Below are 24,900 nucleotides of genomic sequence, written 5' to 3' on the forward strand. Positions count from 1 at the left end.
AGACGTCTCGTTTGAATAGCACTGATAACCGATTCACTGATCTTCCTCCAACAAGATCGTGTTGATTTGATCAACGATCACACATCAACAAACATGTGAGCAGAAAAATCGCACATTATATTCAACAATATCCGTGAATATCGATATAGTATTAGCGGATCGACTCGCTCACACTGTTTGGTGCCAACTTCGTGCAAACGTTTTCTAACCAAATAACCATTACACGTAGAATCACATAACGTTGAATAACGCTTAAAATAATGAATCAGAATCACATAACGTTGAATAAGCTAAAAGAATAAAACTAAACTTAAACGTATCACAACCGTGATCTTACTTATTGATAACCTAATCTCATACTTGAAGACTTGCTTTTCGCTGCTTCTACTATCTCTGTCCACCTTAAGCTGGCTCGTTAGCAATCGTTAAGTCACACGATTTATCCATTTCGCGGAGCAACGAAGGGCAGTACAGTTCAAATTTGAACTTAGCAACCACTTATTGTAAACGCGATTAGTTGATAACCACTAGCCCGTTTGTGTTTATGCTTCATTTGTTAGGTAAAGAATTTTGGACGATGAAAAAAACACTAACGAAAGCTCACTGATCTGTATAATATATTCCAAACCACTGTACCACACCCAAACTTAGTTATGATTTAATTTCGTTTTTATATCAAAAACTTCACTGCATTTCGAACCCGAATGCTTCCGAACGGAGTAGTACATTACACACAAATCGCGCTCAATGGTTCAATTATTTTCGTCAATATATCACACGCTTCTGTTAGTGTCAACACACTGACCGGAATAAAAAAATAATCTCACCCCACCATCCCTCCCGCCCGGCGTGCGCATCAAAAACAGACGGACAGACATCGTCGTCTCAGCCACATGACTTTGAATCTCACTGCGTACCAAACAACATTGAAGTGCGCGTCACAGTAACGTGTTGTTATCTATCATTTTTCGACCCAAGCATGAACGAACAGTGTAAAAACAGCAGTGGCAGCAGCAGTAACAACAACACAGAGATGGCCACAAACAGCACACCGTGCGCACTGGGGCAAATGTTTGCTAATGACAAATGGTAGCTGCTTTGTTTATGTATTTGATACATGCAAGGATTCAAGGAAGCAAAACACAAGGATTAAGATATGAAGGATGCATATTAGACTCTTGCTTAAGAATGGTGACATAAAAATCAAACACAAAGACATTTTATTTGGAGATGCACACTTTTTATTATTTATGTAACATGGTAAAATCCAGAGGGCCGTACCACGGGACCGTACAGTCGTCAACTCGAACGACTCAACAACATGCCCGTCATAGGTTCAAGCCTAGAATGGACCGTCCCCCCGTAGCAAGGATTGACTATCCGGCTGCGTGGTAATGAATAAAGTCTCGAAAGCCTGTATGGGCGGGCATGTCCGCGTAGGACGTTACGCGAAATATAAGAACATGGTAAAATTGACAAATTTGTGAAGATATAGGGGAAAGCGGGGCAAAATGAGCATATGGGGCAAAATGGGCACCTTCTGTTTAAGCATTGTTTGACTACAAAGATACTTTCCAATGCTCAAAATATAATCATTGGTGTGTTCTATGAACACTATGTATGTTTCATAACCCTTACATAACAAATAACCAAGAAAAATGCAAAATAAGGTTTAGTAGCATATTGATGTAATTTTTGTCACTTCGAAATTAAGCTTAAGCTTAAAGAAATGATATTTCTATAAAAAATTTCTGAAGAAAGCAAGGCGATTGAATGCGTATTTTTAGTAATATAACAAAAAATACAAAAATGCTTCACGTGGGGCAAAATGGGCAGTTACGCCTGGGGCAAAATGGGTAGATGCTTTTGACATACGGCGCTTGGTGAGGCTATGGTGTTGTATTTGTCGCCTCAATAATGATAACAGGCACAGCTTCAAAAGATTCGATTTTGCAGATTTAAACGTGTAAAAACTGTTTTAATGTTGATAACATATTTTTGGATTCACCAGCCTCGGGGCCCCAACGGCCATCCTTCCGGGGCCCTTGTCGCTAGTACTCTGTCCGTACGGCATACTATAGATTGGCGATCTACGGGCCCCTAAATCGGCGGGGCCCCAGGCGACCGCCTAGTCCGCCTACCGTTAGATCCACCACTGCCTATATCCAAATACATTATCCATCAAATATTCATGTACATTCATCCATCAAACATTCATCAACATTAACCAGATAAAAAATCATTTAAATTAAAAAAAAACTTTATTCGAAACATATTAGTACTGATTATCTGACTCAAACGGAAAAATATCGGTATTATACAAGATTGTTAGCGACTTTACTCGAGACATTACTGCCAAATTTGTCTGAAATCGCGTTGTTTGTCAAAACCAAGTGGAATGTGAAGCTCAGGACGTATCGGACAATTTGATAATTATTCCCACGTGTGGTGTATTGTTATTCTTTAAATGTTTTTGGCGATGTTATAGATCTATTTATTGATTTGTGTCTATGAAGAGTATAGTGTTCAGTTGTTAGATATTTATTGGTAGTCTTTTTTAATATAAAACATTTTTTATTATATAATATAAAATATAAATATTAAACGATTCTTAGTAGGGGTAAACGGGGCAAAATGAGCATGCGGGGCAAAATAGGCACCATTTATTTAAGCATCATTTCACAGCAAGGATGCATTATAAGGCTCAAAATCTATTCATTGGAATGTTTTATGAACACCATGTAAGTTTTATACCCCTTTATCAAACAAAACGAAGAAAAATACGAAATAAGATTTAACAGCAAATTGATGTAATTTTTATCACTTAAAAAATGAACTCTTAACAATGTCATAGGAATATGTGGAAGTGTTTGTATATTTTTAATGATATTGTACTTATTTTAATACAATTTGTCTGTAAAAAGTAAAACAATGAATTCTTATTTTTATAAATATAACAAAAAAAACATAAAAATACTAAATAAGTCAAAATAAGCATTGACCAATACCTAAGCCTTGTTTGTTGTGGCCCGTTTTGCCCCGCGTGTCAAAATTGTATAACGTGAAACATCAACTTTTACTTTACAGTTTTTTCATATGTTTGCGTTATTTTGAGGCTTTGTGGTAATTTTCGTCTATAGATAAATAGTACAGGTATATTTTAATCAAATAATTTTAATTGTAATTTGTGAGTAATTCCAATGAATATTCATTAAACTGCTTAACATTTCCATTTTGCCCCGCTTTCCTCTATCGAAATTCACATTTACCTGAGCGATAATCGAAATAAAATTCTCATTGTTAACATTTGCGAACTTGCGTACTCATAGCAATATACTCAATATTGATTAAATTGTTTTAATATTGATCGTTGTACGAGATTGTTTACTCGTTAAGAGAGTATTTGTGGAGGATTTAGATTTGCTCGTTATGCGAAAAACTCGCAATAAGGGCTACTCATTATGAGGGGTTTCACTATAGTTTGAAATTTAAAAGGATAACGCAAACGTACACAACAATATACTGTCAAGCTGGATTTTAATAGTATTTTTTAAAATAGAAAAAAGCTGTTGATTTTCAGTTAAAAAATATGTGACTAACATTTTTCACATAGAAAATCTACAAAACTACAAAACAAACAGACAATTGATACTATGATAAATGCCGGTTACGGGTTAAAAAGCTCTTTTTGCGAAGCAACACAACAACAACATAAAATCATAGAATGCAAAAATGATGTATTACTGAGAATTTTTTTCATGGTTATGTATTTTTTAAATTTTTATATTCTTTAGAAGTTGCGCTTTGAAAATATTTGCAACTCATACAATATGGAATTCTGGATATCAGACCTTAATTTTTGTTTCGAATACAATTCACGCTCGATAATTCGCACTAGATAGAGTGCAGATTATCGAATGTCGTTCTAATGTGTTTTTTTAAACATCTTACTGTCTCTGCAAAACTCTCTTTTACTGTAAAGCTTATTTTTGTCTCGGTTCATGGGATAATTATTACGTTACGTATATTTTCATGTTTTACAAAGAAAGTTTATTGCGGATTAAAAGGTGCAGATTGGCGACCGTGAACTGTAGTTGTTTATATCAAATGTTAACCTTTTTGCGCAAATGAAACGAACGATTGTACGATTTGTGGTCTCCAACCTGTGTTCCGTAGCGTAAACATGCGTGATACGCGAAAGATTTTTTTTACAAAATAGATATCCTTTATCCCACACCGATAAAGATGCTGAAACATATCTGGACCATATCCAATGCCCATCCTGAAACAGATCCCGAACCTATACTTGACATGGTAATGTTTCTCAATCAATAACATAATTATTGTATTGCGTAATTAGTAATTATGCAGAACTCCTACCGATCTTGGAGCTGTTCTCCAATCCATACCATTTCTGGAACTGCTCCCTACTACTCCCTCCGATACCAGAAGAAGATAGATCTAGTATCCCAGTAATGGAATGAATCGTGACCCTGTACCACAACAGGAACCGATACAGTATCTGTGTCCGCTACTGGAGAAGGAACCATTCCCGGCAGAAGTTATTTGAAACAATCAGCGTAGAAAATTAGCCATTCAACTCAAAATGCAATCCATAAGGGGTATGGTTAGTATACTTACAAGAGGGTTGACTTCACTACTTCACAACACATGCATAAAAACGTTCGTAAAAAGTTTGATAATTGGTACTACTCTTCACATATTGAAGTGAAATTATGAGACTTCAGACAGAAGGGCGCCGCCGCGGTATGCTAAAACAGGCTAATATGAAAGTCGGACCTAGACTGGGCTCGGTGAAGTGTAATAAGTTTAGTAGGCACAAACAATGCATGGAACCTAACATGTTGCCTTAACATACACCGCATCATAGACACCCAACATATAGAGATGTTTACACGATTAAACCAGTTTTAAACATCAATGGTGTGAGCTTGAATGACATTAATCTTCTGTGCGATAAATTATATTATTTGGAGCACTATTCAAGAATATTCAATAACCCGTGCTTTGCAATGCATATGTGCAGTGCAATATTCGTAGACAAGTCAGCCGATGGAGCTGTACCATCAATTGGGAAGGCCTCCGTATGTGATTAAGTAGTCGTCTCCTCCTATCAAACATAACGCCCATTGATGCGTTGATGTTCAGCTATCTAGAATGTTGTTTCATATAGAATTGAAACAGCTAGGCAGCTTCATGTATCACAAACAATTCCAAACCGTACTGGGAAAGCCTTTGGAACTTCGTATCAGCCTTTAGCGTACTGCCATCAAACGGAACGCCATACATCAGCAAAACAAAGCGAAGCGTATGTAAACATTGGTGGTATGATGGTTTCTGTGGTGCATCTCACGCCATAGAAGTTCTTTGGAGTTTTGCATACATAGTCACATTGGAAGCCATCCAGTATCCCCATGCTTTGTCCAGTTACGTAAATTTCACTTTCAGAACATGTTTGTTTTTTTTCACCCTGCTGGATACATCTGATATAAGCTTCATGTTACTGCAATGTCAAGACATCTAGTAAGCACATCCGCAACGCAACGGCACCCAACATTGATGCTATGCCATCAGAGGGGGTGGGAAGGGGAGGGATTTACTGGGATGAAGGTAATTTAGGGCAGCTTTCGATCAGGAGAACCTTGGACTTTGGGCAATATGTTTGCACTAAATTAATCCACATTATTTGACCATTTACCTGCACTGGTGGATGCTAAGTTTGTGCTGCTCATGGACGGATTATCTTCGCCATTGTCGACCATCTCGGTCCCATCGTCAGCAACTTCGCGCTGCATTGTGCGAGTGAGTGTGGGCTAAACGACGACCGTCGAACGGGTAGTCGATTTACAGCCCAATCCCAGCCGTTTACTACAAACAAAAACAACTTCTGTAAACACTATTCCACGCTTTTCACTTTTCACTATTGATCGAACAGTTTTGCTATGTTGTGTTAATAATGCAACTTTTCCTCTTTCTGATGCTCTTCTTTTTTGTTGCTTTTATTCAGCTGTCAAACGGTTCACAGTGACGGCAAAAAACAACACTTCTCCGATGACGGATCGAACAGGGCGCACAGCTTGCAACAACATATTCATCAGCTGACTATTGTTTATCACTCGGGCATCTCTTTAACTATCTAACGTGTTGCGGATTCACTCCAAGTGGTAAGATTATAAATACGTTCATTTAAAGTTGAATCATTCACTACTCGGTTCCTCTTTCTGTCCTCAGTGAAACAGCTCACGGTCGCACCCGGCTTTGTTGTCAATCAGCTGTTTACGTAAACAATGTAAGCTCGCGATACCCGACAAACCAATTTGGGTGCATTTCCTTCAGACAGTAAATTAATCTGTCGGCAAATATGGCGTGTTAATTGACGTCCATTAGTGGTTGTTAAGTGGAATATAAACATATTTATACCAACGTTTCTTCCAGAAACTGCAAGCACGGAATGTACTCGGGATAAACTATTTTAATTCACAATCAGTGATATTTTTTAAACTTAATTTGATTTGTAATCGAAAACTAGCCGAGGTTACAATAAAAATGGTTAGTAGAATATAATTAAAAGACACTTTATTATTTATTGTTTAATCTTCAACGGGCCGTATGGCCTTATGAAGATGAGTAACAGTACACACAAAAATACATAGCAAAAACAAGATTTGTATCGCAATTCACTGCGGAAACGGCAGAAGTCGGAGACGTTCCTTGAAGCACTGAGTTGAGATGTTGAAGTGGAAGCATCCCGAAACAGTGTTGAAAACAGCCAACATGCGGAACATAGAGTCAGACCGACCAGCGCTGGAACGAACATTGCACACCTTTCGTCGCGTAACTACCGTATATAGCCCATTAGTGTATTAAAGTTTTCAATTGTGCGTAGATCATCGATTGTGTTTGCTTTTTCTTTTTATGTAAGAGAGAGATAGAAAGAGACGTGGATAAAATCGAAAAAAAACAACGTAGAAAACAGAAGAAAAATAAATAATGAGTGATCCCAAGCGCCACAGATTAAGCTTAAACGACTGGAAAATTGAATATCCATAGAAAAAAAATGAAAGCTCCACAGCTTCATTGGTTTGATCAATAGATGGCGTATTACAACTCATCATTATATTGCTATCCTTTTCTTGCAATGTGTTTCGACAAGTTTCATCTTATCATGACCTATATAGCCTTCTAACTTTCCGAGCAAAAATCTATATGAATGGTCGTGTGGTCAGATACGTGGGTATCAACACCAACTACCATCACTGAAATCTCACTTGCTTCAATGCTGGTGGTTTCCATTGGAGTTTAGTATTTAAACAACCGTATCGCCGTTCTAGTTCTACCGATGCATAACTTCAATGCGAAACCATACAACAGTACAGAGGAAATGAGAAAGCTCTCCTCCAAGCGAGGAAGCTCCGCTGGTTGGGAATCCCACAAACAGATGGCGCCACCAGCTTTTTTGCTATTTTTAGAATGCATGAGTCGTTTGCCGTCTGCTAAACGAAGTCTTTCTATATTCCGTTTAGATAGAGTGCTTGAGTCGTTTAGAAGCCGTTTAGTGGTCGTTTAGTGGATTTGTGGCACTTGGGATATCAGTGGAGTTAAATCAATACATCAATTATGTGTTTCTTTTTTCTGAAAACGTATGTGGATTCACTAACTTTGAGGTGAAATTTACATTTCCGCGCTCTATGAAAACAAAATGCAATGGAGCACAATGCTACAACATAAATAAACAAGAAGAGAAAGTAAACGAAGTGTCAACTATACGTGACGGGACGTTCCCAACTACAACTAACACCAACCAACTAACAGCTTTCTCGTTTTACCCAACAGACCGGTAACCCTGAGAGAGCGAGAAAGTATGTTCATTTTGTTGCTTGGGTTGCAGCCTAGCGATCCGGCTCCAACTGTCAATCGTGCAAATCCATCGCAAGTGTCCACCAGCTCTACTGAACAATATCGCCTCGGCTATGAAGATTGATATCCACCCGCTAACGCACGATCCTACATCGGCATGGAAGGAATTATCAAAGTCCCAGCGCGTTATAAAAATCAACACAAAACCCCCGGCCGTGGACGTTCCATCGAACAAGGTGCGCGTCGTTTGCATGTCCGACACCCACTCGTTGACGCATCACATCAAATTCGACATTCCGGACGGCGATATCTTTATCCATGCCGGAGACTTTACACGCTGCGGCAAGCTGGATGAGGTGGTCGATTTCAACGAGTGGTTAAGTAAGTTTATTTTACCATCCATTCCATCCAGCAGACCAAGCCCTCCTACCTAACCTATTTGTTTTTCTCTCTCGCGTCCACAGAAAAACTGCCGCACAAACACAAGCTGGTGATTGCTGGAAACCATGAGCTTAGTTTCGATCACACCTTCACCCATCCGTTTCAAAATGCAAGTGCCTGTTGCAAGAAGACGGGCTCCACACTGTTGGATGAAATACCGACGCTCGGCAACTCGAAGGAAAGCCTCGCGGAGGCCGTGAAAACCGAAAACATTCGACAATATTTGAGCAGCTGTACCTACCTCCAGGATGAATGTGTCGAGCTGTACGGATTAAAGATCTACGGCACACCCTGGCAGCCCGAGTTTTGCAAATGGGCATTTAACGTGAAGCGCGGCCAGGCGTGTCTCGAGAAATGGGAACAAATACCGGAGAACGTGGATATACTCGTGACGCACACGCCGCCCGTTGGGCATGGGGATCTTTGCTGTTCCGGAGTGCGAGCAGGTTGTGTGGAGTTGCTTGCAACGGTGCAGCAGCGAGTTAAGCCAAAGTACCACGTTTTCGGACATGTGCACGAAGGCTACGGAATCACTTCGGATGGTCGAATTATCTTTGTGAATGCATCCACCTGCGATATTAACTACCTGCCCAATAATCAACCGATTGTTTTCGATGTGACACTGCCCAAGGGTCGAACCAAAGACGACTAGGGCTACTACTAGTCACTTATAAGCTTAGCGGCCTACTGTGCCATACCATGACATGTACTTAGCAACGTAAAGAAACATCAACACACTACTTGTAGCAGTACGTGACGCACTGACAAATCGATAAGGCTCATCAGATCCTTCTCCCTCTCGTACAGCACAATGTCTAGAACGAACCGACGTTTAGAACATTTAGGCGAAAACCAAAGGTATATTCAGCGGCAACGAAGTATTAATGTAAATGCTCATGTTTCGTTCCATCACATTTTTCCCCATCGAACGCGCAAACGAGAGTGACGAATGAAATGGCTCATTTCAATTATCAAACCCCCCCCCCCCCCGATCCTTATCTAAACCAAACACTTCCCCCCTATCGGAGTTATCAATATGCGGCACAAAGCAACAACAAAAAACAACACACATTAGGGCCCCGGAATAAGATTAGACGTACAGCCTGCAGTTAGGGAAAAGGTAGAAAGCAATTGCTCAATAATTTAGACGTTCTTAGGTTCTACTCAAGATGAAACGGCCAGGCCGTGTTGCTTTTTTGTGTTAGTAGAATGGATATTACATTACTGCTAGTCTTTGTACTAGTTAAAGCTTGGCTTAAAAACACTCTTTCCGTAGCAAAAGAACGATTGTGATGATACAAAAAACCGGATGCAAGATTCGAGAAATTAATTATATTTATTGCTTTTGACCTCCCCTCCACCCACGTGTAGAATGTTGTCAATAAATTTTGCTGTTCTGTTTTAGTGGCACTTGTATTTGCTTTGCTGCGTGATATAGCGTCCAGAGGCATAATTTGGTTTATGTGCACAGCTGAATATGTGCATTATTCGTTTCTTTCAATTCAAAATAAAGCTGCCTCACAATGGCTGAATGCTCAAATTGTGCTATTTATTACAAAATTACTCTCCAATCAGCATTTCTTTCTGTCGGTTCTGTAACACTCATAACAGGACGACGCTATTTTGGTAGCTAATATCAGCACTAGCTAATGTGGTTTTATATCAAATAATAGTAAACTAAACATAGATTGTACCATAAAATAAAACATATGTCTGTCTGTGTATTTGTCTGTTACATTCGTATAGAAACACGTCGCAATGGATCTATGGGACCAAAAAGAGGAGGAGAGTCGCCGTCACAACACAGTTTGCGAGGATAAAGCCAAATAACAAAACAAACTATATGTTGTGTGAAATATTGCCAGAAAAGAAGTTTTGTTGCACGGTAGCGCTATTGCATCCAATTACAGGAGTATCCCCCTATCATTCACTGCCCTGACTCTCAATCTTATCTAATGTACAAACGCGCGGTGTATGCCACATGGACCAGATTCTCGATATTTGATACCTTACTATAAAAGGATGTGTTCCGTTTGCCTTCAAATAACACACAATTGTTGTTTACATGGTTACCGCCTAGTCCTTACAGAAATTAGCCAGACTCTAGCACCTAGAATGCACATGTTCTTTTACACCTTTTCGGTTGTTATACAGAAAGAAAAGAAAACAAAAAACAAAACATAACAAACGTTTATGCTCCACTATTTGCAAACCAAACACGAATCATTTGATTCTTTCAGTATTTGTAGTACTCGACCGCAAATCGGATCCAGGGGTACTGCTAACAAATTTACAACAAAAAAAATGCAAATCGAAACTTGTCTTTTTATAGCACTTTCGGACTGCGTCTAAAACAAATCGAACAACTGTTATGTGGAACTGTTTCATTTCACAGAGTGCTTATGAAACGTATGAAACACGTAAACGCTCATTTGAAGGAACACATCCAAAACTGTCCTTATTTATGCAAGCATAACGACTGTTATGCTTGAACCTGTTCTCAGTTCTTACTTCCCAACGTTTTTGTTATGCTGCACAAATAAATGGCTGCTAGCAAATGTATTTTTAACGTTCTTTCCTCACGTCCTGATCTACCTTTTGCACGTACTTATTCTCTTTTTTTTTTGTTTATGACTACCCCCATGTTGTACACTGGATCATGATTCATGATGATGAATACATATTTTAGATTTTCTATTTTAGAACGCGTGGGTATGCAAAATTTACGTATAACCGATAAGAAACAATGAAATCTGTTGTTGTGTTTAATTTCCGCTTTCCGACTTCCGGGCCAAGAATTCCAATCGTATTGGAGACAATGACTATGGTGTAAGGTGTAGAGCTATGTGTGTTTGTGTATCTGTGTCATAGCTTAGAAGAGCAGAGGCATACACACTCTGGTATTTAGAAAACGCGGTGTGGTGTGGTGTTTTAGTAAGGAACGTTAGAAAACAGATACGACACGCTTTCTCCGTTGTGCGTCCGACGGACCGCCTCGGCGAACATCATCGAAACGTCGATGCACTGTAAAAAGGGCGAAAGCACAAGACAATAATTACACATTCATTATACTGACACAAAGCATTCATTTCGATCGTACCTGAATTTTGGGACAATCCTTCATATGGCCATCCTGCGGGATCGTATTTGTCACTACTACTGCCTCAAAGCAAGCATTGTTTATCCTTGAGATGGCCGGCCCGCTGAAGATGCCGTGCGTCAGTATGGCGTAAACTTTCGTTGCACCAGCCTCTACCAGCTTGTCCGCCGCGTGGCAAATGGTGCCACACGTGTCGGCCATATCGTCTACCAGGATCGCCACACGATCCTTCACATCGCCAACCAGCACCATCGAGGCGACCTCGTTTGCCTTCTTACGCTCCTTGTGGATCAAAGCGAACTCCACGTTTAACCGATCCGCGATGGAGGTGACACGTTTCGCACCGCCCGCATCCGGCGACACAATGATGGAGTTCCGCCACTCGGCAATGTTTTCCCTGATCCATTTCAGTACTGCCGGTTCGGCGTACAAATTGTCGACCGGTATATCGAAGAAACCCTGCAATAGAAAATCATTACAATCTGATCTCGGATTGTTCTTCCTTCGCAACACCAGTGCCCACTTGATCGACTAGCTTACCTGAATCTGTGAAGCGTGCAAATCCATGGTAATGATATGATCGGCACCCGCAACGGAAAGCATATTTGCTACCAATTTGGCAGAAATCGGCGCACGGCTCTGTATAGGATGGAAAAAAGCGCAGAAAACAAGCAATTACAGAAAAAGAGGTACAAGTTTGTTACCGTTTCTCGATCAACCATAAACCTAACAACAATCCCAAACCAAAATAAATTAAGAAAAAAAACACATTTGCAACACATTTAATGATATTGTACTTATTGTTGTTAATTTTTCCCTTAGATTAGTCGAGATCATTGCGCACAAGTGTACCATACAACAACGCACTGCTGTTACGGACATGCATCCCAGTATCGGTGTTAGGATGAGTATAAAAGCGAGTAAGATTAATATTTCGGTTCTGTTTTTTCCACAAATTGCCCAATGTTTTATTGAATGATCGTATCAACTATGCATCTCACATACAAACCACATCAGTGCAAAGGGGGTAAAGGGAGCAAGAAAAGGCCATGACCACGAAAATTTTAAATGTACACTGAAACAATGTAACATTGTTCCACAGGGTAAAACAAACGCATGGAAATGAAGCAATCGAATGATACTTTTGATAAAGAATAGTTTGGTTGAAACATAAATATCTAAATTCGGTGTAAAACAAATTACATTGGATTATTATCCAATGTTCTTTACTAAAACATTCGGGAGAGCGACGTATTAGAGAAAGAGAGAGAAAGAGAGAGCAGGGAATAAAAGTGGTGCTAAGCTGAACAATAATTCGTGTGTATAAAATTGAAAACTCAAACTCTCTGGTCAGGTGCATTTTGCAACAAAACCCGCTATATGTACAAGGCCATTTCTAGACATACGAAACACACACATTGGCTTTAGAATGTTTGCAATAACAACAGAGATTCGATCCGCTTTATGCCGTGAATTTTTCTACACAATTTTAATAAAGCATCTGCCTAAAAGGAAGGGACACTCGCATATTCTTTTGCTACCTGAACTTCCATGATTTTTTTTCACTACTCACTAGATAGGCCTCTGGTATGTAATCCTAAGATGGGTGAGAAATGGTTAAACACAATGATACAGAACGGAAACATGAGGAAAAAAAGAGAAAGAGAAAACGTAAGATAATGTTTCAGGCATGATTACAGTGAAGCTACCGGTTGTACAGGATATTACATCGATCCTTTCGAAACTGCACACATCTGTTTCTTTCCTACACGTTGTCTTTTAACAATCATCAGGCTATTTAACGCAAATGAGTAGGAGCTTTTAAAGCCTTTTTTTAGGCAATGCTTTGTATTTATGAAAAAAGGGAATTAAACGTGAGCAGCATGTTTTGTGCAAAAACAAAATGACGCATATTGATAGAAAACCACGAAGAGCACCTGTAAACCCGAGAGATGTAAAGAAAAGATGAACAAATCAACAGCTTAGTGTCTCTCCCTTATGGCGCTTCGTAAAATAACTCCACAATACATACAAAACAAACATAAATCAATCATTAACTACCCGCGTCTACCGTATTATTCCACTGCTTTTGGCGATTGATTGTTTTTACATTTACAAAAAAAACCCGATTTACAAAACACAAAACACGAAAGACGATGAAAGACATACAATGAATAGTACAGAACAGCAAAAATGTCAATTATTGTTCAAAAAAAATCGTAAATGATAAACATAAATAATTCTTAAATTATACAAAACGCTTCACTAATGTGTTTTGGTTTGTTTTACATTTTCTCAATTAATTAAATACGCCAATTTCTTGATTGCCAATGTGGAAATAATTTGTGTTGCATTAACATTCTGATGTGCTTATCATCGCGTCACGATTTGCAATAACAAAACGCAAGAGAAAGAAAATGCAGCGATGAAAATGATTCTTCGTACCAAGTGTGGCAGAGTGTTATTAGTGGACAGAACAATAGTTGAAACGTGGTAACATCCTAGGCTAACTGATTAATATAAATTGCACCCGAGATTTGCACGCAAAGAAAAAATAACATATTTGTAAGTAAATAACGCCTCTTTTTCTTTACCATAAAATTAGTCTTATTTTAACGTTTGATTCCAAGTGTAAAACATACACGAATCGAATGATTAAACAGGTTCAACCACAATACTCCACAGACCATAGGCACAAAATAGTTAGAGGTTTTTTGCGCATTTCAAAACGATGTCCCTATCTCTGTGTATGGAATGAGATGTACCATCAACACACAATATGCTAGGACTCAAACAAATGACAAAAATACATATTCTTAATACGATGAAGTATAAAAAAACAGCCAAGAAAAAACCGTTCTTTGGCCCTACCCGGAACTTCCACTCATTGGTTTTCATGAGCTCTGCCAGCTTATCGTCGCCTGTCTGTGTGATGTGATGTGTAGTGGGTAGGTTGAGGACAAGGCCATAACGTGGACCAAACCAATACATCAATTATGCATACATATATGTATCAAAAAAGGAAAGAAAAATATATTAGTTTAAACAGGTTTTTGTTGTTGTTACTCATTGTATAACGCGTACTTTATATTAAAACTGGTCAATAATTCCGTCTGCTCCACAGAAAGTATTGTATCGTTGCCATTTGCACATGATCATGTATATATGCATATATATGTATATATGTATACGTATTTGTTATGAAAACAAGTCCCTAGAATAGAGGGCTTGCCCTAGAAAGCACATTCCCCCAGAGCTGGGCTGATCGTCGACGACGAATGATTGACTTTCTGCCGATAAGAGGGTGTTTGTAAACATTCGCCAGACTCGTGCTACCCCTCGCAACATGTACTACATTCTTGACGCATTTATAATAATCACGATGTACTCCATCTTACAGTGCTTTCGTCATCGTTCACAGCATCTGACACAGCAACTCGTTAGAAAGCGAATTGATTGACGAAATCATTTTAAACCGTTTCGTCTTTTCTGCCACCACCACTGATAACCTTTCGAAAGAAACTGGGAAAACAGATCAGCTGCTCTGGCGATCGATCCCGCAGCCTGCTCTATCCTTCAGCTATTTTGAATAATATTATTCACTATCGCTCTTCGAAACGGAAGCGCGTTCCCGACGCGGTTGCCTCTTTCCCACCACCATCGTAGAAGTGGAACATGATCGATCGGCATCAACATCATCATCATCAGTGCTTTCCTTTTACTGTTTGGAAGATGCCTAGAAACAATTTCATGTGAAAACCAACCCTCCACCAGGACATTGAATCGCAGCATCGTTTGTTATCGCAGCATCGTTTGTGGCCGATGATGTTAACATTACAAGCACTGTCAACTGTTACTAAAAGCAACCGATATTTCCACATTATCATCCGAAACCTAAAGCTTTGGGAGGGGGGGTTGGGGTTTGTACATGTTCTTAGACTAATCTTACATTTTACTGTGTACGATCGTTGGGGCAAGCAACAAAATTCAAATCACATGTGATCATTCGCAAGCTATTGTTTACAAAAACCAAAATCACTTTACACATCCTGCCCATTCAACCGGTTCTCGCATAGAGACTTAAGCACAACTAACCACTCTTTCATTCACCAAGAGCGAGAACATTGTATCGTAACAAAGGTGCAGCGTTGGCTATGCGCACAGGAACGCAAAGCATTAAAACAGAATGGGGTGTTTGCGCCGCATTGCCATCACCTCGAGTCTAAAACAACGTACCTTATCTTTCTTATCCTGCCGTGCGTAAGGGAAGCATGGTATGACTGCAGTCACACGAGAAGCCGATGCAATCTTGCACGCGTTGATCATAATCAGCAGCTCCATCAAGTTATCATTGATTTCACCGGAACCTGACTGCACGATGTACACATCTTCGCCGCGAACTGATTCACCAATTTCCACACTAAAAAGATTATACAATATTAGTAATTATATTTTCAATAACTTATGTTTATCATTACAAAGCATCATACATCTAGCTGCTACTTTACGATGAAGCGTTTCTTACCCAAAAAAAATGTCACCTTTTCCACTCCATCTACCCTCCCTCCCACCATCCCTTTTCTCTCTTCATCCGCATACAATTCCAGGCCGTATGTGAAACCATATTTAAACGTATGTCTACCAATCGTGTGTATCATCATTTTAACATTATAATATTATTAACGACCGTCAAAGTAGATCATTGCGATTACAGGGTAAAAAAACGATCCACCTCATACAATGTTGCAGACTCTGTTGCCAACACGTGCTTCCTAATGGACGGCGTATACCACCTCTCCCCTTGCATACGCGTCGGCTCCTATACTATTTCTCTACGCAAAACGCATGGGTTCCTTCTACTACCATCAAAGCAGATTGCAAAGCCTACCTACACTTGCCGGCAAACCAAACAACGTGCTTGCTTACGCTTTGGCAGCGTAGATGTAGTAGTAAGTAAAGACGCGATGCGTTAGAATGACACAAACATTTCTGTTCAATGTGTGCGTGAACTGGAGATAAGCTTCTGCTGGCCTAATAATGGAGGTGGTTTGGCAGATATCTCGATGATCGGATCATACTCTTTTATTCCTTGTTCCCTGAAGGGGAATGCTTGTAATTATCTAAATTAACACAATTAACAAGCGAAAACATAGAATGTCCCGTTTCCACACTGTTTGAGTGCGAGCTGTAGCTGAAAAATGCGTTAAATGTATTTCATGCCCAAGTTACGCAAAAAAACACGCACCAATCAACATTGATAACGATCAGCTGTTTACTGCCACGGAAAAGCTGTGAAACACATTTAACTCAAAATACTGTAAACAGGACAAAGGTCCTTTCAGAGTATACAACGTTTCTTTTTCTCTCTCTCTCTCCCTCTCTCTCTCTAAACCATGTTCACCCCGTTGCCAAGAAGAAAAAAAGCAAGCTGCTTGATCGATTGCATGACTGCCCGAAAGGGGAATCATGGTAAAGGCATGACAACCATCATCTAGCGAACGAAAGCCGTCGTTCGTTGAGAAGCCGCAAAACAAACGGTGGAGTTCACATAAATTGAGCTCAATCAATCCCCATCATCAAACACCTTGAGGGACGCCTTTTGCATGACCTTGTGGACACGTTAAACATGTCGAAGAAAATGCAAAGCAAAAAGAGCAAAGAAACCAATTCCATCCCTTTTTCGGAACACGCATTTCTCGTTTGTTTATGAAGGTGTGTGAGTGTTGTGTATGCGTAGAGCATTAAGCCGGTTCCTCCGTCGCGCTGGTAAAGTGGCTACACGTGGTGGTTCACCTTTCTTTTCTTACGGCGAGCAAATGGAACCCCCAATATCAGCAGAAGTAATATACATCACCGACATTACATCACGGGCACTTGGTACCAGATTTGCACAACACGATGATGTTTTTTTCATTCATAAAAAGAAAGAAAGCAACTGGTAATTGATTAAATTCTATCCGATGTAAAGGTTTGGGAAACCGGTTCCGCAACGAATTTTTCAACACATTCTCACACCAACATTACCAAGCGAAGCGAGCAATGATTGTATAATAATAATAATAATAATAAAAGAAGAAATCCATAACTTTGGCGTAAACCATGCGGGAATTGTTTCAAAGATGTTGTAATTTAAATAGAAAAATATTCCTCATAGCCTGCTACAACTCACTGTGTACTGGGTGCACTCATTGCTCGTCAAGGTTACAAAAACAGCCTGCCGCCAGTGGGCAGCGGACGCGAATCGGACGGACGGCGGGATAGCATCAATTTATTTTTAACTAATTCCTTTTGATGCCTTGTTTGCCATTAGCCCAATTCTAGCGCTGCACATCTCTATATACAATATGCGACGGGATGCTGCTATCAGAGATCATGTTAAGAGGGTGCAGAACTTTTATCCTTTGCTGCCATTTTAATGTAACATCTTTCTGCCTTATTTGCGAGATCATCTAATCTCCATGCCATCCACTTCTATCGCCTGTTCAGAAATAAGCTGCTACATATTCCGCTTTTTTTTATTTGCACCTGCACATATACACTCCCGTACTGGGTTAGGGAGTTTCGTACACCGTTTCATTCATATACACACACACAGAGACACACATACGCGCGCACGTACACTTACCAAGTCTCCAAGTTGCTGAACTTTTTCGTCACCACCTTGCCGAGATCGATACCCAGCCGGTCGACGATGCGGGACGCAAGATCCGGATGGGACGAACCAGAAAACACTTTGATGTTAGGCATCCTCGACTGTAGCAATTGGTGAGGATCGACACTTGGAGTAGAAATGCTGTCGGTCGGGTGCTTGCTATCGCTGCCGCTGTCGCTAATGCTACTGCCACCGGTGCTGGGTGTCGCCGATGACAAACTATGCACGAGATTGCTGCCGCAGGCCGAGGTGCCGCCGCTGCTGCTGTTGCTGGTATTGCTGATAACAGATGCCTTCTCCAAGTTGCTGCGGATGAGCGTTCTGGCGCGAATCGGGTGAGATGATCGGACTGGCATCACGTTGTGGAATTAAATACCAATCAAGTGAAAAGAATATCCGTCATTCGAATTCCCAACAAAACCCACAGTGCACGATGGCTATCGATTGAACATCGTTTAATGACACTTCATGCAACAGATTAGTTTTTTTAAATTCACGAGCATGATACTGGACTAGCAACACTACGAAGACATATTTTTGTACAATATTTGTTTATCCAAATACACAAAATATGTTAAGCAATGAGAAACGCGTTATACAATTAAAGCAATTTATCGTACTTTTTTGTGCATAATGTAAGAAAATAAGTAAGAAAACTTATTGATGAATTTTCTGTGAGATACACTATTTCCCTTTCTATTTTGTATTTTTTATAACAATAAAGTTTTCCTTTATATAAAGTCCTCCATGCGACTTTCAGCGTGCAGGCATTTCGAAACGTCATGATTCACACCGTTCAAATCCTGTCATTTCTCTTGTCCCACAACACACACACACAAACATTGCCACACGCACACAAGCAAGAGAATAAAGCACCCAAAAAGAAACCAGCAGCCCGCATCCCGGATGATAATGTTGTTGGATCAATTTCACATCTTCTGTTGGTAATACATTGAGACGAAAGTAAACTGCACTATCAACATCAGCAACTACCCAGAGTCATACTTGCCGCCAGGTACGTATAGAAACGATCCTGCCAGTGAAACCGTCACAGAGATAATTATAAATAATGTACCGACTAGTCAACTGACGTCACGATATGGCAAGAATGATATTGCAAACATGTTGGAGCAGCCACAATTAATGGAGTTGCGGATAACATTATTTACTCTCAATTTGCTCCTATGTCATATGAAATTAGTAGATAACTGAACAACAAATACTTTTTTCTAACAATCAAAACACAAATCAGACCCATCAGACGTGGGTATGATGGTGCTTGGTATATTTATCAGCAATTGTGTTTAGCCCAGAATTGTTCCCTTCGGTTACAAGAGTAACATATTAACCAAAAATAAACTTAAACCTCCGATTTTCCTGTTTTTTCTAGCGTTATCATCTACCCTCGCTACTCGCCAGCAAAATACAAAAAATACGGCCACATAGCTTCCGAGATTTACTGCATAACCATCATCTAGCAGAGGAACACCGTACTGTGTAACTATGGCGAATATGGCAGTATCCCGCATCAAAAGAGAGTTTAAGGAGGTTCTTAAAAGTGAAGAGGTAATTGCAAAAATACACAATTGTTCTTCCAGTGTTTGTGGGTGTGTGATATGAATTCGTCGCGAAAAAAAAACATCTGTTCGCTGATAATTGCATAACACACTGTGTTGTACGTAAACAAACTACGGATTGGATAGCACCAGCAACAATGAAAGCGCTGAATCTCTATGCAGACAATACACACACTTTTCTGAGTTGTTTTACCTTCTTGACTGTCCGGAGGCAGTTTTGTCTGTTTGCTGCCCTTTCTGCCCATTGTGCACGGTTTGGTAAAGAATGTTGCGTTTTCACAATCACGCCACTACGATAAAAGTTCACTTTAAACGTTACTTAGTTGGAATATTTACGATAGAACTTGCTGTACGTGATAGAACTTTCAACTGTCGTCGGTGTATAGAATGATTGGTACAATCGCGCAGCAACACCAACACCGGCTTGTCGTTCAATCAGTGCCCATATCTGCTTTACCTTGAACTTAGTGACTTATTTTTGAAATCATATTGAATCACAACCCATTCCTCTGCATCTGATTATTGCTGATACTGAGAGAACAAACAACAAACGACCGGCGTTACCGATAGTTTTACTATTTGCCATACAAAATGAGCGTATAATACTTAAAATTTTAAAATGTCTTTTAGTCAAGTTACCGAAACCTCAATTTTATAAAATTACTTATTGCCAACAACACACGTTTATTCGCTATTTTTACGTATGGCTTAAGTATGACGAAAGGGTTACCGTCATCGCTTCTAATGCAAAAGATCGATTTGATATTTTCCCGTTATCTCCCATACCTTCCGTTAACTGATTAAAATTGAAAATTGAATTAATTTGTTTAGTTTGCCCCATACTTACCCATAGTGATTACCCATACTGTCCATGTGTGTTATCATAAACAACACATTCGATAGGGTCCGCGGTGCAAGCACGTTTCCTCAAAAAAAAAAAGCTGCTAATGTCCAAATACCTTCCAATCTTTCTCTGTTTTGTTTCCACAGATCACACAATGCTCTATTAAGTTGGAAATGGTAAATGACAACTTTACGGAACTGAGGGGCGAGATTGCTGGACCACCCGACACGCCATACGAAGGAGGAAAGTTTGTGTTAGAAATAAAGGTCCCAGAAACGTACCCTTTCAATCCTCCCAAGGTAACAAGAACACCGGCATCAGCGATGATAATAAACGCGTAGAGAGTGAGAGAGAGTAGGAGACAAACAGAGAGTAAAAACGTGCTTAATTTTCTAGGTGAAATTTGTGACAAAAATATGGCATCCTAACATCTCGTCTGTAACTGGTGCGATTTGTCTCGACATACTAAAAGACAATTGGGCTGCTGCGATGACCCTGCGGACGGTATTGCTATCATTGCAAGCACTGTTGGCAGCTGCTGAGCCGGACGATCCACAGGATGCGGTCGTTGCTACGCAGTACAAAGACAACCACGAAATGTTCATCCTGACGGCAAAGCATTGGACCAACGTGTATGCAGGTGGTCCGTTTGCAAATGCCGATTTTGATCAGAAGGTTCAACGATTGCGTGATATGGGTATCCCGGCGTACGATGCCCGAGCCGCCCTTTCACGCCACAACTGGCATCTGGAACGTGCGTCTGAACAGCTATTCAGTTAGTCTCTTTGTGGGTAATGTTCGACCGCCTCCCGCCCCCATACTCGATGTTTTTATTTGTGTTTTCCTTTGCAAATGACGTGTTTTTTTTTTCTCGTAGCCAGGGTATTCCTTTTTAAATACAGAAAAGTGCGTTTTCGTGAAGTTTTAAATTAAACCGTTCTCTTAATGATCCAAAGTACCGTTGGAAACGTTAGCAACGGATACAAATGTTAAATTTTTTGTGATATCATCAATCAATAACCTTCGGTAAGTTTTTGTTTTCTGCTGGAATACACAAATACAGAACCACCGTCATTTCGCAACCGAGGATTGTTTTTCCATAATGTATGTATACTATACTATCATAAAAGAATGGATCGAAACCAAGCAAATGAGCAATACATGGCTTACAACGTGAAAAGACAGCTTAAATTATATTGCGTTGGTGCAAAGATAACTATTAGTGGTTGTTAGTATGAGGAAACGTATGGAAAGGAGCACAGTAAAGAGAACTGTGAATGAAAATCGATAAAGCTAAAAACACTTTTTCATTGCCGTAATCCTTCCTGGGGTTGTACAGAAACCTAGTGCACACGTTTGGTAGAAAAAGAAATAAACCAATCCAACAACACACAAAGCTCGACTCTTTTGAAAACAAGTTAGCAGCAACTGAGTTATTCGCTCATTCCATTGCGTTCGTAAAGAAAATACTTGGCAAAGAGCAATTATTACGGCTGCAAATAAAGTAAAACAAAAAAGATCGTTTCAAATGTACATCTTTTCTACCGTGCCTGAGTTAAGTTAGTACGATTTTTCTAAGGATTTATCACGTAAATCTATTAATAGCAATCATTTCGTTCCGTTCGATTTTACCTTAAGACTAGCAAGGTTTTTTTGCTTTATCGACTCTCGCCAATCGGTTTCGAGCTTAATGTACGTTCCACCTTGCTGGTAAGTCTGGTATTGTGAATTTTGCTCACCGCCTGTCCGCTTGCCAACCATCGAAATGATCTGTTTCATGGCGCGTTCCTCAAACTCTCGCTGGTTGTCCTGATTGCTGCGCGCGGACATGTCTCCCGCCCAGTGCCTGCCGTACGATAGTTTCAACTTTCGCTTGGCATCCTTTGGCTGCTGTGGGTGTTGGTGTGCTTGCTGTTGCTGCTGCTGCTGATGTTGAAACGATGGAGGACTGCTGTATTCCGATTCCTCACCGTCGGAGCTGCTGCTAGTGCTGCGGCTCTGATTAGTGCCGGATTTGTCGTACTCATCCGAGTCCGATTCACTTTCCGTATCCATTACCGACTGGGACATCTGGCGATTGGAGCGATGGTGGTGATGGTGATTGACCATTGCATCGCCGTCCACGTGGAACGTGGGCAGTAGTCCTTGGCGGGAGCGATGCGGAAGTATGCCAATTCCGCTCCACCAGGGATCGGCGGACGTGTTTGGCGGCTTAAAGGGTGGCTGTTCGTAAAGGCAGCCACCTTCGGAGGCGTGCAGGGCAAGCTGCAAAACTGCGCGATCACGGTCGGTGTCCACCTGTACGGTATGTTCACGAAACTGGCAACCCTAGTTGGTACGTTAAATTGACAGAGGAAGCGTTAAACTCTACTTTTAGAGTATCATATTTATTTGTTTAGTTTATTTTTCACACTCATTTCACTTACCGAAGGTCCTGGCAATGCTTCGTACCGGTAGGCTTGCTTTCCACAACATGGATAACGTCCAGCAGGGCCCGCCACACGGCCCTCTGCCGCTGGGCCAAGGAATTGCGGTTGCTCGGGATGATACTGGCACCACATCATCTGGCTCACCGGGAAGTGGGTGTCACATATCGAGCAGTACAGGAAATGGCAATGTCCCCAGAGACGCCAATAAACCTTCCGCCAGGAGCGCAACTCTTTATGCAAGCTGGACACATAGTTGGTAATGTTCCAAGAGGGATCCTTCACATGTGCACTGATCAGCTGGCCCCAACGATTCAATCGAAAGTTCTGCGGCAGACAGTGAATGTATGTGCTGACCGTTTGCGTAAGAAACTTACCGCACTTTAAACACCGGAACATGCCGACCAGCGTTGCGTAGTGACCACGCAGCGCCTGTGGTTCAATGTCGCACAGACTTTGGATCAGTTTGGTCCAGAGACGCGGTGCAATGCGATCTTTCTTATCCTTTACTACCTCCAACTCGAGATTAGTAAACATGGCCGCTAGCCGCGTGATGATACTGTCGTTCAGGCAGGCCAGATTTGCGGAAGCCTTCACGACTTCGTTAAGTCGAGCGTGACAGAACGAAAGGCAATCGAGCAGCAACGGTTCCATCTGCAGGAAGCTAGCCGATACCAGTATTGGAATTACGTTGGTAGGATCTAAAGCTGGCCATTCATCCGTGGCCATCGATTCTTTTTTTAACCCACTTCATGAGCCATTCGAAAATTTGCAGATCGCAATGCACCGAAATGTCCATATCCTCAAGTCGCTGACCGGCAGTCACGTCCGCAAAGTAGCCCATCTTGGTAATGAGCAATTTCTGTGGACAGGAAAAATCCCTGGACGATCCTTTCACCTCGTCACAAACGTGAATAACGACTTCCGGTCTTGAAAGGATAGTTTTAAAGAGTTTTATATGAAATGGCCGTTGAAATACATCACGCATACTTACTCTGCACGGCTGTCTGGAATTGCTATCTGTGCGATCGATGATTTTCTCCGTACGCCTGTTTTGGTGGAGCTGCTACCGATGAGAAAGTTTTGTGAAACATCTCCCACAGCGGAAAGCGTAGACTTTTTACTGCTACTGCCACTTTGCGTGTCAGGCGAGGAGGCACCACTTGCAGCCGATTTCCCACCACTGGAACAACCAACCCCGATCGAAGCGGACGCATTCATCGATTGCACTCCCAGAGGGTTGTTGCCATTTAATTTCTGTCCTGTCCCATTCTTATGATGATATCCGGATCCATTCGACGGACAAATGAAGGGCAATACCGAATCTAGTATGCCTTCGTTAAGGACTTCGTCTAATTTTTCGTTCAAAATAGTTTCCACACGATTTTTCGGTACCTCCACCGTTTCGGGCTTACTTTTTTGAGATTTTTGTGAAATGGTGCGTTTTTTAGACGGTAATTTCTTTTCCGCAGGCGATCGTGTGCTCAGCGAGGAGGAGGTATCATCCAGCTTGGTGTCCTTTTTGCCACCTGTCGTTCCAGTGATGGATTTGGCGGGGGAAATTGTTGATGAATGTTCGATCGGTTTTCCTCCGCCGGTCGTACGGGAGTTTTGCTGTATACTGTTGACCAGCTCATTACGTGCCAGTTGGTTGTAGTCGAAGGTGGGAGGATTTTTCTTGCTACTGTTGAACGAGTCGTTTACTTGGCACGTTACATTCAGAAACTCCAGAAAATCATGCATGGAAATTGATTCGGTTGACTCTGGTGCGTTGGATTCCGACATGCTGGCAGGCTTTATCGTACTTTTCCTTTTTTGAAACGTTTTAATCACTTTTTTCAACTTTTCGAATACAAAATTTTGAAGTTACAGAGAGGGTATTTTGGGTTATTACGTCTTTTGGTATGAAACAAAACTAACTGCGATCAAAAATCTTTCAACTTTGGAGAATGAAAATTCTATTTATTGTGGGTTGCTATTGA

The 24,900-nt window shown here is 40.7% G+C and overlaps 5 protein-coding genes and 1 long non-coding RNA gene across 10 annotated transcripts in view; 3 read left to right on the forward strand and 3 right to left on the reverse strand.

Annotated features, from left to right (window-relative positions):
• LOC120898276 (protein furry) overlaps positions 1–6,043 on the reverse strand; it is a 46,198-nt gene extending 40,155 nt beyond the window's left edge. The window contains 1 exon segment of the mRNA XM_040303886.1: positions 5,720–6,043. Within this exon segment, the coding sequence (XP_040159820.1) occupies positions 5,720–5,816 (97 nt within the window). The 5' untranslated portion in view covers positions 5,817–6,043.
• LOC120898278 lies at positions 6,044–6,585 on the forward strand. The gene is made up of 2 exons (XR_005738635.1): positions 6,044–6,185; positions 6,253–6,585. It is a non-coding gene; the product is annotated as an uncharacterized LOC120898278 (long non-coding RNA).
• Positions 6,586–7,913: 1,328 nt separating this feature from the next.
• LOC120895456 (UPF0046 protein C25E10.12) lies at positions 7,914–9,723 on the forward strand. The gene is made up of 2 exons (XM_040298848.1): positions 7,914–8,259; positions 8,343–9,723. Exons 1-2 carry the CDS (start codon positions 7,992–7,994, stop codon positions 8,969–8,971), a joined length of 897 nt encoding a protein of 298 aa, XP_040154782.1. The 5' UTR covers positions 7,914–7,991; the 3' UTR covers positions 8,972–9,723.
• Positions 9,724–9,940: 217 nt separating this feature from the next.
• Positions 9,941–20,514, reverse strand: LOC120895436 (ribose-phosphate pyrophosphokinase 1). Of its 5 annotated transcripts, none has more exons than XM_040298812.1 (7): positions 20,496–20,514; positions 18,045–18,420; positions 15,656–15,839; positions 14,291–14,344; positions 11,960–12,058; positions 11,420–11,878; positions 9,941–11,343 (listed from the first exon to the last, which is right to left on the reverse strand). In XM_040298812.1, the coding sequence occupies exons 1-7, from the start codon at positions 20,497–20,499 to the stop codon at positions 11,251–11,253; spliced, it is 1,269 nt and encodes a 422-aa protein (XP_040154746.1). In that variant the 5' UTR covers positions 20,500–20,514; the 3' UTR covers positions 9,941–11,250. The 5 variants fall into 5 exon arrangements, with proteins under 5 accessions (XP_040154746.1, XP_040154735.1, XP_040154756.1 ...); XM_040298801.1 differs by lacking the exon at positions 20,496–20,514 and adding an exon at positions 19,842–20,038; XM_040298822.1 differs by lacking the exons at positions 14,291–14,344; positions 20,496–20,514 and adding an exon at positions 19,842–20,038.
• LOC120895459 (ubiquitin-conjugating enzyme E2-22 kDa) lies at positions 18,898–22,025 on the forward strand. Its single transcript, XM_040298863.1, has 4 exons — positions 18,898–19,086; positions 19,462–19,637; positions 20,639–20,791; positions 20,889–22,025. The coding sequence occupies exons 2-4, from the start codon at positions 19,575–19,577 to the stop codon at positions 21,270–21,272; spliced, it is 600 nt and encodes a 199-aa protein (XP_040154797.1). The 5' UTR covers positions 18,898–19,086; positions 19,462–19,574; the 3' UTR covers positions 21,273–22,025.
• LOC120895429 (uncharacterized protein KIAA1841 homolog) lies at positions 21,890–24,897 on the reverse strand. Its single transcript, XM_040298789.1, is given in 5 exon segments — positions 21,890–21,985; positions 22,125–22,820; positions 22,919–23,639; positions 23,641–23,847; positions 23,913–24,897. Coding segments are annotated over 5 exon segments (2,421 nt in total). The 5' UTR covers positions 24,704–24,897; the 3' UTR covers positions 21,890–21,979.
• Between the last annotated feature and the right edge of the window lie 3 nt (positions 24,898–24,900).

Source organism: Anopheles arabiensis, chromosome 2 (assembly GCF_016920715.1).
Source record: "Anopheles arabiensis isolate DONGOLA chromosome 2, AaraD3, whole genome shotgun sequence".
NCBI lineage: Eukaryota > Metazoa > Arthropoda > Insecta > Diptera > Culicidae > Anopheles > Anopheles arabiensis.

What these genes read in the sequence shown, in the direction of transcription:
- LOC120895436 (XM_040298801.1), bottom strand. Translation starts at nt 19,893, where the DNA reads ATGGGCAGAAAGGGCAGCAAACAGACAAAACTGCCTCCGGACAGTCAA. An exon ending in GGCAGGATAAGAAAGATAAG is followed by an intron (nt 14,345 to 15,655) that starts GTACGTTGTTTT and finishes CACATCACACAG; the next exon opens with ACAGGCGACGATAAGCTGGC. An exon ending in CCAATGAGTGGAAGTTCCGG is followed by an intron (nt 12,059 to 14,290) that starts GTAGGGCCAAAG and finishes CATCCTATACAG; the next exon opens with AGCCGTGCGCCGATTTCTGC.
- LOC120895459 (XM_040298863.1), top strand. Translation starts at nt 19,575, where the DNA reads ATGGCGAATATGGCAGTATCCCGCATCAAAAGAGAGTTTAAGGAGGTT. An exon ending in AGGTTCTTAAAAGTGAAGAG is followed by an intron (nt 19,638 to 20,638) that starts GTAATTGCAAAA and finishes TTGTTTCCACAG; the next exon opens with ATCACACAATGCTCTATTAA. An exon ending in ACCCTTTCAATCCTCCCAAG is followed by an intron (nt 20,792 to 20,888) that starts GTAACAAGAACA and finishes TTAATTTTCTAG; the next exon opens with GTGAAATTTGTGACAAAAAT.
- LOC120895456 (XM_040298848.1), top strand. Translation starts at nt 7,992, where the DNA reads ATGAAGATTGATATCCACCCGCTAACGCACGATCCTACATCGGCATGG. An exon ending in CGATTTCAACGAGTGGTTAA is followed by an intron (nt 8,260 to 8,342) that starts GTAAGTTTATTT and finishes TCGCGTCCACAG; the next exon opens with AAAAACTGCCGCACAAACAC.